At 40.2% G+C, this 18,652-nt stretch overlaps 2 protein-coding genes and 1 long non-coding RNA gene across 3 annotated transcripts; all 3 read left to right on the forward strand.

The window, feature by feature from the left end:
* The first annotated feature begins 926 nt into the window (after nt 1–926).
* Nucleotides 927–9,315, forward strand: LOC146521211 (uncharacterized). Its single transcript, XM_085139254.1, has 11 exons — nt 927–1,833; nt 3,664–3,743; nt 3,813–3,920; nt 4,718–4,816; nt 5,226–5,324; nt 6,384–6,482; nt 7,033–7,098; nt 7,182–7,274; nt 7,358–7,512; nt 7,862–7,971; nt 8,327–9,315. The coding sequence occupies exons 1-11, from the start codon at nt 1,793–1,795 to the stop codon at nt 8,481–8,483; spliced, it is 1,107 nt and encodes a 368-aa protein (XP_084995380.1). The 5' UTR covers nt 927–1,792; the 3' UTR covers nt 8,484–9,315.
* A 279-nt stretch (nt 9,316–9,594) lies between these two features.
* On the forward strand, nt 9,595–18,436 carry LOC146521212 (asialoglycoprotein receptor 2-like). Its single transcript, XM_085139402.1, has 8 exons — nt 9,595–9,743; nt 9,834–9,941; nt 14,801–14,890; nt 14,976–15,041; nt 15,133–15,225; nt 15,906–16,060; nt 16,274–16,383; nt 18,080–18,436. The coding sequence occupies exons 1-8, from the start codon at nt 9,686–9,688 to the stop codon at nt 18,234–18,236; spliced, it is 837 nt and encodes a 278-aa protein (XP_084995528.1). The 5' UTR covers nt 9,595–9,685; the 3' UTR covers nt 18,237–18,436.
* Nucleotides 9,952–13,006, forward strand: LOC146521213 (uncharacterized). The gene is made up of 2 exons (XR_014870493.1): nt 9,952–11,608; nt 11,715–13,006. It is a non-coding gene; the product is annotated as an uncharacterized LOC146521213 (long non-coding RNA).
* Nucleotides 18,437–18,652: the final 216 nt, after the last annotated feature.

The raw sequence follows: 18,652 nt of genomic DNA on the forward strand, positions 1-18,652 counted from the left end.
GATACAAAATGACCCCATTACACTACCTGGCAAACACCTAGCAACAAGCTAAAATGGATCAGTTTCAGCATTTATTCATCCACAACACCTTATAAAAACGTGTCTTTGACATTTTAAAGCAAACAGTACTTCAACATGGGCATGTCCCAGGGACGCAAAAATATTAAAACCTGTTATTAAATTTTTACTTTTTGATCCCAACCTTTTCCAAGGCTATTTGGTGGGAAAAGGTTTGCAAATTCACCACATCTGTCATGCCAGATGTTTAATTACCTCTTGTTTATCACAACTATAACTCCAAAAAGTGGGGAAAGGGAAATGTGCATATCAGTGTGACTATCAATGTTTTGTACATTAGTCATTAGCCCTGACACAACAGGATTTTTCCTGTAAAGAGTGAGTTTTAAAAAGTGCACAATCAGAGTTCACTCTGAGGTGAAGGCATTTGTCAGGCTGCTGAGTCAGCTGACAGTTTCCTACCAGAATAAATGGATTATCTATGAGCAACACTTTTGTTTGACTTTTTGACTTTTGAAAAAAATATATTTTTGTTTTATATATGTAGACATTGAATAAGAAACTGCTTCAATGGACTGCTTCATCGTTAATGGTCGCAGGGACATAAGAACTGCATATTTAAAAAAGCAACCAAATCTGAAGGAAAGCTTAAAGGTTTTTGTGACTTTTTAAGTTTAAAAACTGAACTTTTCTCTGCAGATTAAACTTACATTGCAAAAGTAAAAGGTACTCAAGCTTGTTAGCGTCATTAATCAAGACTACCAACACTATAAATTAATCTGTGTATGAGCAGATACGGCTGCCTCCAAACACAAACTTTCATAACCCTCCGATCTTTTTTTTTTTTTCTCTTTTTTCTCCGAAAAAAAAAAAAAGACGATCTGCTCTACAATTGTCAGTTTTCATCTTATGATTTCATAAATGCAACAAAACCTGGTATCACTGTATTGAACATGCAAAGTTAGAGTGTTTATAATCATTATTACGATCATAAATACAGTAAAAGATATTAATTATTTTAGGGGTTTTTTTGTGAAAGGTTTAGGGGTGTTTGTGAACTTTAGTGTTCAGTTTTTTTTAGGGAAGCAAAACCTGGGCAGGTTTTGCTTCATTTTATAGCTGATTCAGAGCTGATTCAGAGGACTCAGAATGAACAGCATGTGCAACAGAGAGCTGATATTCATGACAGCATGGAACCAGATTCACTTAAAATGATCATAAATATACTAAAAAACTGTGATTGTGTACAGCTATACAGATGCTGGTTTGTGAGATACAAATCTCACAGTGATGTTAACAAGCTCTTGTTTTTTCGTTTACTTATATTTCACACTGTGGGCCGTGTTACCTTCAGTTTAAAGCTCACTATATGATTTTGTGACTCCATACAGATTTATTTGGTCAAAAATGTCTGATAAAAGTAGCCGACCCCTTCACACTTTGTGCTCAATGATGCTCCTGAAAGCCAGCATTAGGTCAAGCTCTGTGAATTTTTTGTGTGAAAGGTAGAGCCTTGTTTGTGAACTTTAGTGTTCTGGTTTATTTAGGGAAGTAAAACTGACAATAAATTCCCTTTCTGGAAACCCCCAAAAATGTCTTACAAGTTGATTCACAGGACTCAGAAAAAATAGCATGTGCAGCAGAGAGCTGATATTATTGGTGGCACGGAGCCAGATTCACTTAAAAAAAAAGATAACTGGGCATTCAAACTCAGTTCTGTATTTCATGGGTGGGACAGAGGAGACCATATATATTTTACCATCAGGGGAAACAGATGGCATATTCTTCTTCTCTGGTCAATCTACAGAAAAAGAGGTGAGAAACCCCTTTTATTTCTTATAATGTCCAAATTTTACCCTCACAGTATGACTATTTTCTATCCTTAAAGTAAAGGACAGAAAATATTAATATTTTTAACACACATTGTGTTAAAATTTTATTCTTTTTAGTTTTTTTGTCTTTTCCCATGCAATTTTGCTTCTTCTTAACTACATAATTATGAGATAAAATTTGTAAAATTTTCAAGGCTGCAAAACACATTTAAATTCTCTCCAGAAGTTGATTCTGTTCATCTGGATGTAACGTTTTCAGTGGGAGAAACGTTTTGTCACTCATCCAAGTGACTGATCAGTGGTTGTTGATCAATGGTCATGAGAATTTGCATAATTAAGATTAAGGACTGACCTCCCAGCCCATTGTTCCTTCAGTGGTGCTGGTTTTAGTCATTATGCAAATGTCTATAAGTAAGTAAGTAAAATGTATTTACATAGCACTTTTTAAAACAGGAAGTTATTTCAAAGTGCTTCACATGGTAATAAAAGCATATCAAATGAAACAATAAAGCACTATAAAGAAGGTATAATAGCACAGCCAATAAAACAGTATACTACACAATTTTAGCTGTCTTTTAAAAGAAGCTACAGAGTTGATGGTGCGTAGCGGGGGAGGTAAACTGTTCCACAATATTGGAGCCAAGGTTTTAAAATCGCGATCCCTCTTGGTTTTCAAACGGGTCCATGGAATGGTTGGAAGACCCCTATCAGTGGATCTAAGGATTCAGTTTGGACAGTAGGGTTGGAGAAGCTCTGTGATATAAGTGGGGGCCTCACCTTGTAGGGACATGAATGTAAGAGTGAGGATTTTAAACTGATATCTATACTCAACCGGAAGCCAGTGCAAGGATTTTAACACGGGGTTTATATGGGAGAATTTATGACTGACTGATTTAGGAAAGCCTTAGATCAGGGGTGAGCAATCTCAGTCCACGAGGACCGGTGTCCCTGCAGGTTTTAGATATGTCCTCGAACCAACACAGCTGATTGAAATGGCTAAATTAGCTCCTCAACATGTCCTGAAGTTCTCCAGAGGCCTGGTAACGATCTAATCATGTGATTCAGGTGTGTTGACCCAAGGTGAGATCTAAAACCTGCAGGGACACCGGCCCTCGTGGACTGAGATTGCCCACCCCTGCCTTAGACAGACAAGAAAAGACTGCGTTACAGTATGAGAGGAGATGAGGGTATGGACAAGCATCTTTAAGCATCTCCAATGAAGTAGGTAGGACATCAACTGGACTAACTGAGGGTTTCATTTGGGTCAGTATTTCTGATAGATCTTCTAGAGAAACTGGGTGAAAGGTTGGGGAAACCTGCAATCAGCTGAGACAGAAGAAGTCACTTGGGTGAGTGACAAAACATTTCTCCCACTGAAAAAGCTACGTCCAGATGAACAGAATCAACCTTTGGAGATTAACTTAAACTGGATGATTGAGCATGCACCAAGATACTTAAACTGCAGCCAAAGCAAGTTCACACCCACTCTATTCTTCTAAAGCCTCAATCTGTTTTGTTCTATAGCTGACTCTTCTTGGAAGCAGTATCATAGTCGTAATAACAAATGAATATAATACAGATTGTAATGTAGTTGATGCAACAGATAACTTCATAGCATATTTAATGAAGTCATCCTGACTTTTATCTTCCACACCCTCAAAGTGGATTCAACCCTGACTCGTGTTTTTTTTTTCTTTTTTAAATTATATTTTCATATTATCATAATTAAGACTGAGCATGTTGCTGATAAAAATCAGCTGAATGTGGAAGTTGTTGGTTACTTACTCAGTGTTATCATGGTTTTATTATCCAGTAAAAACAGCAAGCAGATGACAACAATGGACCAATACCATTATGTGAAGGACCAGGATGGTAGTGCGCTCTGGATCAGTGGTAACTGCTTGTGTCTGAGTTGGTAATGTCTTTGTTTTGACTTTTTTTGAAATTTTATTTGTCTGTCAGAGACTCCACCCACCCCCGGGTTGGCTGTCTCTAGGTTCAGACGCTGGTTATTTCCTGGTGTGACAGCCGTGATCCTGTTGACTGTGATCATAATCCTGGGAGCTAGCAGTAAGTATGCACATGTATTCTTGTTAATGTCATATGTGGGGACTACTGCTTTTGGGTCACTAGTAAGGCCCAATTTTTGTGAGTTTCACAAACAGTCATGTATCATGTGGTTTGTGGCTTTGATGCCTAATGACAGCAAACACTGGACCTCTGAAGCGCACTTCAGCATGCTGGTGCAAATAGTATAGTATAATATAATACCATACGTTTGGTTTATAGCTGCTAGAAAAGAAAAAAACAGACCACTGTGACTGCACATAAAGCTAACAGAAATGTAGTCACAGTAAAACTTAGCTAAAGCTAACTCTCAGACTTTATCTTGTAGAAGACTCGAAGAAAATTTTGGTCCAACGTGACAGCCAATAAGTGATGATCGTTAAAACTTTTTTCCGCGTTTGCAGTTTAGGGCTGCAATTATCAGTTATATTGTCATTTATTTTCATTCCACTTTATTGTGTTGTGTTATATTGAACACATTTACTTTATTTTATTTTATTTATTTATTATTTTTTGTATATTATTGTTGTGCATTTAAATTTTGCTTGACATTTATATTTATAACTTTTCTTCATAGAGCAAAATTTAAAAAGCCCATTACCTTTTTAGCACTTTGAGATTTTTTCCCTTAATGTTAAAATTTTGTTTTCAGTAACAAAATTTTCCAGCATTTTGCGTGAGTACATGTTATGTTGTGTTATGTTATGTTGTGTTATGTTGTGTGTTATGTGTTATGTTAACATGTTATGTTATACACACTCTGTTAAATTTCTTTGTGTTTTTGTTGTCTGCTTGTTCAGACATAAAGGTGTCAAATCACCTGTGGTCTTTGGAGCAGAGACTTTCCAACCAGAAGGACGTCTTCCAGTCGCTGCATTCCTCAGTGCCTCAGGTTCAAGGTAACACACCTATTAGCTATGATAAAATATTAAATATAAAAATAAAATAATATAATTTTATATATTTTTAATAAAATATTAAAAGTAGGTTACCCTCCTGCTCTGATGGCCGCGGCCCTAGTGATTCTGAGCACAGAGCCCACACAAATATTTATTTTATGTTAAATGTTGGCAATAGTTTTCTGCTGTGAGGCCCAGGGTTCACTTCATAGCAGTAAATACAAAAGACATCATTTGATGGTAGTAAATGTTTTAACCCTTTCATGCCCCTCTATCATATTGATACAGAGGTATGGATTTTTCAGAATGTTCCACTTTTAAAAGCATTTTCTGTCAGTTTTTATTTCACGGTTCAGACTTTGCAGGGTTGAACACAATGTTGTTTTTGTGTTTGTTTGTTTTTGTTCAGACGTAAACACGTCAAATCGTCTATCGTTTGTGGAACAGAGAGTTTCCAACCTGATAGATGTCATCCAATTACTGAATGACTCACTGAAGCATGTTCAAGGTAACAACATGTATGTATGTATGATGAGAGCAAATTTGACTACACATGAAAACATAAAAATAATAAATGTGTGTTTTGTTTTTTAACACATTTCAGTCAAACAGAACATAATATTTTGTCTTCAGTAACAATAATTTACTTTTCAGATACGTATATCTTAGCTTATCTCAACTTGTGCTACAGACTATGTTACATTTAACTGTACTTTCTGTTGTCTGTTCATTCAGTCACAAAGACAGACACACACACACACACACACACACACACAGTGCTACAGTGAGCCACAAATTTAACAAAAAAAATGTCAGAAGTAGCAAAATTGATATAAATGATATAAATTAAAACTCATAATGTTCAATAAAATTTTCCATTTTGAAAGATTCATGTGTGGCTGTGTGGCAGGAAGGATGAAGGACCCAATTGCAGGACTCGTACACTGAATGTAAACTTAAAGCAGCAGCTTTATCCGCTTGGAAAAATCCTCCATAAAATAACTTGAACATGAAAACTGAGAGCTAATAACTGAGAAACTAGTAACAGTAGGAAATGAGGAGCACAGAACTATGAATGATAGAAACCAGATTGAGAAAGTTGCAGCACTTTGGGTGGTAGGACACAACAGCGGCCAGAGGGAAACACAACGCTTAAATACACAAGGGACCAACAAGGGAACACGAAACAGGAGGGAAACACAGCTGGGACTAATCTGAGATAATGAGATGGGGAGGAAGCAAAACTGAATAAACTGAATTTTTCAAAATAAAACAGGAAACATGAGACCTTCACAAAGACGCAAACTTAACACTGTGACATGGAGACATGACTGACCAGCGGAACAGAGGGAACATGAAACAGGAGACAAAGTAACTAAACGTGGAACACGGGGAAGGCAACTAGAAACTAGGACCTAAAAGCAAAGGAGAGCCAAAAACATGAAAAACAATAAACCAAAGAATATAACTTAAACCAGAATTACACAAACTGGTTCACAGACCATTTCTGTGAGGTTAAACTTAATGGGTTTTTTTAAAATGCATTTTCTACTTTCTGCTTGTTCAGACACAGACACATCTAATCGTCTATTATCTGTGGAGCAGAGAGTTTCCAGCCTGACTGATGCCACCCAATTACTGAGTGACTCACTGCGGCATACTGAAGGTAGCACACCTATTAGTTAAACTTCACATTAGTATTCCTTCATTTGCTGTGGAAAAAAGGGAAAAGAAAACAAAGGAAAAAAACAAAATTCAATGGTGAGTAATTGGACAATAGTTTTCAGAGGACAGATGCCTCAAATTATGTAAAAGACTAAGTTGTGCAATTCCTCCATCATAAGTTTAAGCTACTTTTTGTCATTATTTTAAAGAAGAACTTTCACCACTCTGGGCCTGTTATTTTTGTTTATTTATTTATTTTTACCAATGAGGATTTATCAATATGATTAATGTGCTCTTAATAACTCACCTAGTTAAATAAAGAATATATTGACTTACTGTGTTATAAAACATTTATAATAACTTCTACTGTACAACCTTTTGGTACATAAAAACATACCATATTGGTGTTTGGACATGAAGTTATAGAAGTTGGTTCTTCAATTATTTTGTGGCTCCAGTTAATTTGCATCATTTTACACGTAGCAATTTCAAGTTTCATTCCAGTATCCATGCTGCTAAAGTGCTAACATGCTAAATGCTTTTGTTTACAGAAATGGCTAATGACCTTCATCAGCTAAAGCTTGCTGTTGACAACAACAAGGATCAGCTGACCTCAGGTCTGTCTGTATTACTGCACTTTCTTCTGCTGGTGATAACTTCATACGTCACTAACTGGTGTTTGTCCTGTGTGTGTGTTCAGTGACCAAGACCCTGAAGAAGTTGTCGGTCATCAACTCTCTCAGTAAGAGTGTCGCTGCCATCAAATGTACCATCAACCTCATCCTCAACAACAGTACGTTCACTCATATTTGGCCATATCAGGAAAATGCACATCTGCACACTGCCCACATCTGTTTATCTGTCTGTATCAATCAGGTTCAGATACAGGAGACTGTTGTCCTGTGGGTTGGACTGGGTTTGAGTCCAGCTGTTACTTCTTCAGCAGTGAGTCTCAGTCCTGGAACGAGTCCAGAGACTGGTGTGAAACACAGCAAGCCCATTTGATCATTCTCCACACTGACAAGCAGTGGGTAAGACAGTTCGTGGTAGTTTTAAGTGCCTGAGTTAAAGAAATGCGGACTTCTGTTTAGGTTGGTGAAGATGGTTCACCTCTGATTAAAGAAGCATATTCAGCAGAAAAAGATGAAGGGGACTCACATATTTAACCTTCTGGTAAAATACTATCACACGTTTCTTTATTGCTTTACTAAAAATCTACTCAACAGTTGCCCCAAAGCAAAAGTTAAGAACTACAAACTTTATTTACTATACACCCTTTGCTTTACACACACTCATGCTGCCCAGAGGATGAGACCTGCTGACCAAGCTATAAATTATCCTGAGTGATTTTCTTCAACAGCATTCTTTCTTTTTGTTTAGGACTTTGTGATCAATCAAACAATCCCTCAGTATTTCTGGGTCGGTTTGTCTGACTGGAGAACCGGGAGTTGGGAGTGGGTGGATCAGACACTGTACACTGTGGAGCCCAGGTCTGTCTCAGTCCACTCTTGTCTCAAAGCAAAACACGCACTAGTTTCAAAATGTTTTGGTTTTTATCAAGATTTGTTATATTACCTAAACCTAATATTAAAGCTTTAAATGCCTAAATATAACCAAGAAGTTTCATATCCTAAATCAAACTGTAAAATGTTTGTCCAGAAACGGTAACCAGTAGATCAGAGATCGTGAGTGTCATGGGAGCAGGGAGCTTTCAGCATAAAGAGGAATTATTATCAGTCAGTGCTCCACAGGAATTACACATAATGTGTGTGTGTGTGTGTGTGTGTGTGTGTGTGTGTGTGTGTGTGTGTGTGTGTGTGTGTGTGTGTGTGTGTGTGTTTCAAGGCGGTGGAAACCTGGGCAGCCCGACAACTGGGCCCATCATGGTCTAGGACCTGGGAATGAAGACTGTGCTCACCTACACAATGATGGACGCCTGAACGACCAGCACTGCTCCATCAGAGAACGCTTCATCTGTCAGAAAGACAACCTGAGAGTCTGAACACACCTGCAGGCCTGACGCCACCCACTTCAGAATAAAAGGAACCTCTCCAATTAAAGCACTGGATTGAAGACCAATGAGAACTTCTAATACAATCAGGAAATTCCACTCTGTGGACTTCCTTTTTCATGTAGAGTTCTTTCAAAATATTCCAGAATTAATAAATGCAACATAGCCTATTTAGAAACAGTCCACGTATCCTATACAAACACACTTCAGACCATCTTTACATCTCTCATTGTAAAGCCTAATTTAAAATAAAAAATCAATTTTTAAAATTTAAGAGGTCCAGTCTTAGAACATTTTCTCAAATTTCCAGAATATGATAAAGTTCCACATTATTGTCAGAGGGGAACTCTAAACATTGGAGTTGTAGCCAGAATTTAGTTTATTTGCTTTAAGCTTCAAAATAATGCTAATACACTGAAAATCTAAATAAATGAAGATCAGACTCTTGCTCATGCTGACAATATGCATATAATGTACATAATGAAACATCCCATTATTTCTTTAGTAGACATGTAGCTGTGCATTCACTTTCACTGTAAACTTATATGAGATGTCAGATGTACTTTGTTCCATGTAGGCATTCAATAAATCCTCCTATTGATCTTTGGAATTGTTTATCTAAAACGTAAATGACATTCATTGAACCTTGCGATCATGTTATTTTGTAAATCACACCTCATTTGTTTATATTTTTCCAGTATGATGGACAACAGATGCAGCAGTTGATTGAAAAGTGTCAGGGAGGAAAGTGCAAGATCTCTAACTGCTGACTGACATGTTGTAGTCAGACATTATGACATACATTAAAATAATTAAAAACAAATCTGTGTCTGTCACTGCTTCTTTACCTTTATTGCCACTGCTACTCAAAAACATTTTAATGATTATCTGTTTGTCCGTCACTTTTCCTTTTAGTCTGTTTGCAGCTCCAGACTCAGGTATTTTCGGATGTTTGTCCTTTTTTCCATGAAAGTTTAGTTCTTTGTAGTTGTTGATGTAGATTATCTCAATGTAGTAATCAGCTAACACACACACACACACAGGTGGTGTTTTCCAGTGCAAAGTGCAGCTCGTGGCCAATGACCTGAGGCTGTGTTTGGACAGTTCGCCTGTTTGTTCATTGGGGACTGGACGAAGACGAAGTCAGACGCACGCCATTTCACGCAGAGACAGACCCAGAGACCAGAATCGCCATGACGACTGAATACCATGACAATGTGGACGAAGAAATGAGCAATTTCTGGAACAAAGGTGCCTGTCTGTGTGTCCACCTGTCTTTGTGTCCACCTGTCTGTGTGTTCTGTAAAATGAAAAACTCATGTCCTATTTGTCTGTCCGCAGAGCCACGTACTGTCGATTTCTCTAGGTTCTCCAGGTACAGACGATGGCTCTTTCCTGCTCTGACGGCTACACTCCTCGTCATTCTGATCATAGCTCTGGGAGCCAGCAGTGAGTACACTCAGGACACAACTGGGCCTTAAGGTCACTATTCATCAAAATAGACACCTAAAACACAAATGTGTAGATTTTCCTGTGTGGCCTGCAGTGCTGTTTATCCTTTTGGACTTTTCCAAGTGTGAGCTGCCCACTTTAGGAGATATTGACTTTAGAGGTGTCTGGCTTCACTTCAGTATAATATAATCAAATGATGCTCAACTTGTTGCTCTGAAGGTGTAAAACATACATTAGTTTGTGGGCAGAAACTGACCCAGCATGTTCTTGTTTCTTTCTTGAAATTCTTTTCTGTCTACTGTCTACCTCTATCAACCAAAAGAGGTGTGTTTTTATCTACACAGTCGTCATTTTCCATCCTAATGACTGGAAACTTTCTCTCAGGAACTTTGTTCTCAGATACTTGACAGTTTCCTTCTGACTGTTGTCGCCTCTGCTGTTTAAATCCATACAAAATTAGGAGTCTGTTAGGCTAAGATGCTATGCTAATCCAGAAGACAGATAGCAATCTAATGTTTCACTCGCATTTCCTTGATTTATTCTTTATTGATAATGATTTATATAAGGTCATGCATACTTCAGTTGTTCATCTTGATTGTAAAGTGCTTTATGACTCAGCTGGAGGTCCAGTTGATAAGAACACCACTGCACAGATTTTAACTGGCACCAACAAATATAAAAACATTTTTCTTGTACTGCCAAATTCTGAAGTTGAAATATTGCTAATTGATTTTAAAGCATTCAATGGCCTTGCTCAAGATAGACTCATATTAATCCATGTGCCTATGTGTTTACTTAGAACAGTGAATGGAGCAGTGCTGGTTATCCCAAGGTCTCAACTAAGTTACTGGGCCTTTTGCTGAGAGAGCTCCCAAACTGGGGTACAGTCAGCCCATTGAGGTCAGAATAGAGATCCAGCTGTGTAATTATAAACTACTGCATTACATAAACCTGAAATCTGTGTGGAACAGCTGACCCGTATGATGTGTAGAAGAAAACAAAACATTTGTTATTGAAGATACAGTTACCTTGCCATATCAACAAAACAATGACCTTTAAAAAAACTTCAGAAAACCTGGAGAACAACAGTTCAAGCTTTTTTTTTAAAAAATTTCAGAGTTGTTTTTTTTATTTTTTTATTTTTTTGCCTGTCCCATTTGGTTCTTTTGCCATCAGAATTATTGTCTAAAGGCGAGGAAAGATGCCCAACGGATTTACTTTACCAAATTGACCATCATAGCCTTGCCGTAATGGTCTATTTGATTCACCTTTTATTTATTATTTTATTTTATTTATTTATTTTATTTTCACTTGCTAGATACAGGACAGACTGAATGAGGAAAAGAAAAGGGAGAAAGGAAGAGGGGGAAAAAACAGCGGAGAAGAGGGATGGGAATAAAGGGCAAAAACCCCCAAAAACAACTAAATAAGCAGACAAAAAAAATACATATATCAATCACCTGGGTCACCTGTTGAGAAAGAAAAAAGACAACAAGCAGAAGAAAACGAGAGCAATACAATAAACAACATCACGATGATATATGTGAATATAACAGTAAACACTAAATATTAAATATTATTGTGCAGCACGTAAGATCGACAGCGCACAGTGTGCTTTGAGGTAGGAGCCAAAAAGGGTGTAGTTTGTGTGTGTGATCACCCTTGTGTACACCTGTGAGCATGGACGCGCTTGTTTTTAAAAGGTTCCTTCATGTAATGATCTGCTAGAGGGTGTGGGGGAGCCACTGCCTCGTCCTCCAGGGCATGAAGCAGGTATGGAGGAGATCAAGACTCCAGACATCCAGAGGCCCCCAGAACACAAGAGACCAAGGAAGACCAACAGAGGGCCAGCCGCGCCACTATCCCAGAAAGAGCTGAGGAGAGTCCCAGATGAGGGGTCACTCAGCAGCCGCGGAGCAGAGGCCAGGGGGGTTGCAGTGACGTGCCCGTGAGCTCCGCCGGCAGCCAGCTGTGCCTGAGTGACCGAGCCCCAGGCCGAGAGGCCGAGGGCACCCCACCCCCAAAGTGGCCCGAGCGAGTCCCAGGCTCCAGGCCCCGATAAGCAGCCACCAAGGAGTGAGCCGGTGTGTACCTGGGCGCCCACCCCCGGACACAAAGAACCACCAACGCACCGATGTCTGAGGGCGTCTACCACTGGCAGGGGAAGTGGTGGGGGGAGATAGGCCTCCATACCTTGGAGGGCCTGAGATGTCCCCAGAGAGGTGGCGTCTGATATCCAACCTGACATATAGACACAGACATACAGGCACACACAGATAAAAACATCCATTCCCACCCTCATGCTCTCATATGCAATTACTCAATACTCAACCAACGTGGAGACAGACATAGAGAGACACTGTATACACAGTCACACTCCCCAAGCGTACTCTAAGTACCGGGTCTAGGTACGTTTGCCCCTGGAGGGGGAAACTGCACCCAGACCGAGGTGGTTTTACCCTTTTCCCTGCGGTGGGGAGAAGCAGACCACCCCGACTCCGCAGCAGCAGGGAGGCCCCACACTCCAGACCCCAGTTGGACGGCCAACTCCTCCTCCTAGCCCCCCGCTTCAGCAGGTCGCAGAGAACGGGGGTGTGAGAAGACTCCAAAACCCCCCTCCTCCCGCTCATATGTAGTGTTGATGCATGTGTGTTCTAAGGTGCATTTAAAACCCAGGAGGGCATGGAGCTACCTGCCAGAGAGCAGCAGGTAAGCGCATAGCCCCTCCTGCTAGCCCTCAATGTCTATGTGTATTTAAAATTGAGAGGTGGGCAGCGACGCCAGGGGTGAGGTGTACACCCTGATGGTCTTTTGGAGTCCGTGTAGCGTGCCCACCCCTAAGATCCTATATGTATGTGTAATGAGAGTGTGAGTAATGTGAATGTCTAAGTGGTGAGATAAAATTGAGGCACAAGAAGCCAGAAGGGGACAGAGGGGGGGATGCCTCCCCTGCACCCTGGTGACACACCCCTACTCCAAGGCCCTGCATGTGTGGGTGATTGTGGTGGAGCGGGAAGAGGGAGGCAGCTGGAGATGGGGAGGGAAGGAAGGGAGGGGCAAGTGACCCCTCCCTGGGGCCAGCTCCCCCGCTGACCACAGTAGGGCCCCAATAGACGCCCAGGCTGAGATCTTCCTCCACCTCTCCTGTATCTCCCCCTCCTGCGGAGTGAGTTCCTGAAGAAAGGAGAGCTCCTCCAAGGTGTAACAACCTGCCCCACCAGTTGAAGAGCCCCCCAGGTGGCTCGATGCACTGGCGGCACCCCGCGCCAGGGCCGGGCCCCCATACACCCACCCGCCCACAACCCCAGCAATATACCAACCAGGACCCAAGCCCCCGAGGCCCAGCCAGGGCCCCAGCCCAGAGACGGAGCGCCCCCAGAACGTCACGCCCGTCCCGGACCCACCCAGGGGCAGCCAGGCTACCAGGTCAGTAACCCACGTCCGTCAGCACAGACCCTCCCCTAGACCCGCTGCACGCAGCCACGAGGAAATCGTCACCTAAGAGCCAACAGAGCCCCTAATAGGCCATGACCGCTACCCCGGGTTGAGCCCCCCAAGGAAGATGCTCCTGGGGAACCCCCCGACGCCCTAAGCCTGTCCCTACCCCCACACCAATCACAACAGCGAAGATGGGACCAAACTATGACCCCCCACCCCCACTAGGTGATAATCAAAGGAGCCCAGAGCAATTGATCTGATGTGGTGGCAGAGGCTGTATCAAGACTAATGTAATCTAATAGATCATTTCTATATTGGTTAGAATTAAGATTATTTTTATTTTTCCAGTTCATGAGGACTGTTTTCTTGGCTATGCATAGGGCAGTGAAAACCATATGGGCTATATTCTTATCTGTAGTGACATTATCTAAGCTGCCCAACAAACACACTAAGGGGGAAGTTGGAATGTTACATTTCAGACACTTTGATAAGTCTTCACATATCTCGCACCAAAACTTCTGAACTGGTGGACAGAACCAAAGAGCATGGATATAATTGTCCGGTGAATTGGTTTGGCAGTGTGAGCAGTTGTTGGTAGACGTAAAGCCCATCTTGAACATCCGATGACCTGTATAGTGCACTCTATGTAGTATTTTGTATTGAATTAATTGAAGACTGTGATTTCTAATTAGATGAAAGGTTTTTAAGCAAATCTGAGACCAGAAGTTTTGGTCTAAGTTAACTGATAAATCCGCTTCCCATTTTGCAATAGGAAGTGATATTGATTTATCTGTTTTAGAAAGCATTCTGTATATTTTGGATAGTAATTTGGGGGTTTTAAGAGTAAGAAATTGAACCACACTTGGTGGTGTTTGTAGTTCAACTTGACCCGGTTTAAATTTCATTTTTACTATGGATTTAATTTGTTGATATTCAAAAAATCTTTTCTTGTTGATCCCATGTTGTGTAACTAGTCTGTCAAATGAAATAAATTCTGTTTCTTCTAGTATATGTTCTAAATATTTGATTCCTTTACCACTCCAATCTGAAAAGTTTATCATATTATTGTTTTGTAATATGTCAGGGTTGTTCCAGATAGGTGCACGTTTGCATGGGATCAATGAAGACTCCGTCAATTTTAGTTCAAGCTTTTTAAAAGATTACAAAAAGGCTGGCTCTGTGGAGGCAAAAGATAACGAAAGTAATGGTGCATAATGTGTGCTACGCCATAAACAGTTAAGCAGATGTAAATAATCAGATCACAAAATAAGGTGAACAACAACAGTAAGTACTTTTATTTAATGGTGAGAATATAGACAAAGATCCTATGAAAAATGATTAAGTATTTCTTTTCGGTAATGATTTGATGAAAATAATTATTATTTTATAATTTTGTTTTAATGTCTGTGTGTTTGCAGACACGTCGACATGGAACCGATTGTGGTCCTCGGAGAAAAGTGTTTCTAATCTGACTGAGTCACTGAGGGACACACAGCAGCTCACCAAAGGTAGCTCAGATGTACTCATACTGTGATACCAACTACTGGCTTTTTCGTCTTTTTCACACTTTAGTTTCCCGTTCTTCTACCACAGATACAGCAAAAGAAGTTTTGTCAATGAAGTTTGCTGTGGAGAACAACAAGGACCAGCTGGCATCAGGTGGAAACTCTGCAGAGCAACACTGCATACACATTAACACTAGCAAGTAGTTTTATTAACATACCTGTGCTTTGTGTGTGCAATTCCTCAGTATCAGAGGCACTGAGGCAGCTCTCAGTCCTGGACGCTCTCCGCAGGACGGTCGCCGAACTCAAATGTTCTTTAGAACGCTTGGTCAACAACGGTACACAGCTCCCGTCTAATCCTGTTCCCTCTGCTTCATTTACCAAAGATGCCCTCACAGTTTTAAGCTTATAGAACAGCTTTACTGTTACTAAAGAAGAAGCCTGTGTATAAATGTGCCTTGGTTCATTGGCCCCCAAGTCATTTATCTCTGAGTCTGAGGCATCTGATGAGCTCAGACCAACTTCAAACACCTGCAGGCATTACTGGAAGGTTTAAACAGGTTCTTGAAGCTAAGAACCAAACTTCATGTTTCTTTGTATAAACTGTAACAAGCTAAGGCAGAAAGGTTTCGTCTCTCTGGGGGGGAGCGAGGTCTTATGAGGAAATTAGTAACTAAATTGTGTTATTTCCTAATTTAAGATTTGTATTAAGCTCTCCAATTGTTCCATTTCTTTATTATATTTATTTGTTATTATTTGTTTGGCCTTCTTTTATTTTAGAATTTCTTAACCATGTGATTGTGTGCTTTCATCCACTGATCTTTTTTGAAAAGGATGATGTTAATCTCATCATATTTCTTCACTAAAAATGTTTTTCTAAAACGAGTTCTCACAACGACTGTCTAATATCTCCTATGATTGTCCCCTTTTAAAGAAGGTCTCCAATATCTAAAAGTGTATTTTTGAAATGACTTATAAAACATGGAAACCAGACACTTTCTGTCTGTCCGTCTGTCAGGCACGACATCACACGGCTGTTGTCCTCTGAATTGGGATTCTTTCGGCACCAACTGCTACTTATTCAGTACCACGCCATTATCGTGGCACGATGCCAGAGACTGGTGTAATGGACACGAATCTCACTTGGTCATTCTTCTCACTGACGAGGAGTGGGTGAGTTGGCTGTCCCTCTCATCTGTTTGCACTGACACTCAACTTTGTGATGCAGCTTAAACACACTGTCACCTCAATAGGAGCTCTTTTGTGATGAGCTAATCAATAAAAGCCAAACTACAGCTCATGTATGTGACTGAAAAGGGGAGGAGCCTGTATTGATCCTTGATTGAAACTGAAAATTAGAGTTTTCTGTCCATCTGCCTTTAACAGGATTTTGTGACCCAGCGTACTGTGGGCTCCTTCTACTGGGTGGGTCTGACTGATGAGAGGACTGGGCAGTGGGAGTGGGTCAACCAGACACCCTACATCATGAACCGGAGGTAAGCTGTTACACTTAAAAAACAAAACAACTGATGGTATACATGCAAGAAAATGAGGGGCTGTGTTTTTTGTACTGCCAATTAGGAAGAGAATGTAATTGTTCTGCCCATTACTCATGCCGGTCGCTTAGACTACCAATCAGGTGGAACAAGATAACCTTCCTAGCACACCTGATCATTTCTCACAGCACACCTATGTGCCATGACACAGTGGTTGGGAAACACTGCCATAAGGAAGACAATAGTGCTACATAAGAGTACATAACCAGTGTATCAACCATTCAAAGGTAATCTTGCTACACAGATTCCCTATATTTAGACCAGCCATGAATGACCTCAGTCACACAGGCCTGGTGTTGGTTACTAGGGGAAAATGGGTATTCCCTGAGTAGTTGGTGAGCAGTTATTACTGGCTGATAGTTACTGTGAAAATGGTTGCTAAAGCAGCGCCCTCTTTGCGACCACTTCACTTCTAGACAGCAAAGAGAGGTCTTTAGGATGCTGATTTTTTGTTTGTTTGGGTTTTTTTTTTTTTTTTGCTAAAGGCACCACAGTCCAAGTATGATGAACCTTTTGTTAAAAAAGATGTGTCTTTTGGGTTTTTTTTTCTAATTCAGCATATTTCTAATATTTATTCTTGTTCATTTATAAACACTATTAGGTAATTAATCATGAGTAAAATATCATGAGTCAATATTATCAGGAAACCATTTGCAACATTTATCTATTTACAGTTAACCCAGAGTCATTGTGAGACAATGATTTTTAAAGAATCCTAATTGTAGAATGAATAGATTTAATAGACGTTATATTCAGTCCCATCATCACCATCATTATGAGCTTCTGGAAAAACAAAGACATCCTTTTTTCCAATATCAAAAGGTATGAAGTGGCGAGGGTGTCCTACTTTATGTTTATGAGGAGTTCACATGACCTCACATGTTCTTTTTAAAGACACCTACAAAGAGTATGTCACAAATAATACGCAAAGGACAAAAGGAAAAGTGTCCAGAGAGCCATAATCATGGAAAATCATCAGACATCAACGTTAAGCGGCATCTTCGGGACTACCACTTCATCATCAGCTGTACTCGCTGCTGACATCTGAAAGTCTTTTTGCAGGACCTTCATAGTCCAGACCTCCAGGCAGGAAAAAACAGCCTCTTCATTTTGTTGCTGAACTGAAGTCCCAGTCCTCAGGCACTTCATGTCACATCTACATTATTATAATCTCAGGGGTACACCACTATTATATTTATATCATACTGGTCATGCTTATGTGTGTTTGGGGATAACTGTAACTACAAATATCCAAAACTTGATTCTGTTCATCTGGATGTAGTGTTTTCAGTGGGAGAAACGTTGAACAGAATCAAGTTTTGGAGATTTCCTTACCTGGATGATTGAGCATGCATCAAGACATAACTATAAATAGTTATTTGGCATTACTGTGTGTTTGAGAAATTCTGTGCGCATTTTCCCATATAGTTCATTGTATGAGCTGCAAAAATGTTTATAGCGGCTGTAAAGTTGGACGTTTTACCTTGAAAATTTGTGGGAACTGAGTGACTGCTGGAACGAGCCTCAATTGGACATTAGAGGAACTGCAACTTCACGTGCTTTGACGCTGGCTTCTCTTGTCTGTCATGGTGGTTGCAGCTCACCTTAAGACTCACTTTGTATCATTCTTTTGTAGGAGGTGGAAACCTGGGCAGCCTGACGCCTGGACCCATCATGGTCTCGGTCCCGGGGATGAAGACTGCGCTCATCTTCATTCTGATGGACGTCTTAACGATCTGCACTGCTCCAGCAAAATGCGCTTCATCTGTCAGAGGCACACCATTAAGAACTAAACTCAGATGTGAGCTGTGAGCTGACACCATTGAATAGTGTGATTACAAGCTACCAGAATGATCTGTTTCTGCTGTGCTGAGGGAAAGTTCATTAGTGCTTTGCAGTTTGTAAGTTGTATCAAAATCTTGATGTACCTAATTTTCCAGAACTCCACTGGTGTCCAAAAATCTAATAAAGCACATCATCAATTTCCCTGAAACCTTCCTTCATTATTCCGAACAAACCAAGAGATTAAAAGTTCTTTAAATAGTTCTTTGAATTCCTGAAAGAGTAGCCCTAAAGGAAACCTCTCCATGTCCTAAAAAAGGTATGGTTTCACAGATCAAGTGTTTCTTAAGCCAAGTCACTTTTGAGAATTCAAAATTGAAATTAAATGATCAGGTTCCTTAAAAAAGTTTTGAACTTGAAGTGCATT

Source organism: Neolamprologus multifasciatus, chromosome 3 (assembly GCF_963576455.1).
Source record: "Neolamprologus multifasciatus chromosome 3, fNeoMul1.2, whole genome shotgun sequence".
NCBI lineage: Eukaryota > Metazoa > Chordata > Actinopteri > Cichliformes > Cichlidae > Neolamprologus > Neolamprologus multifasciatus.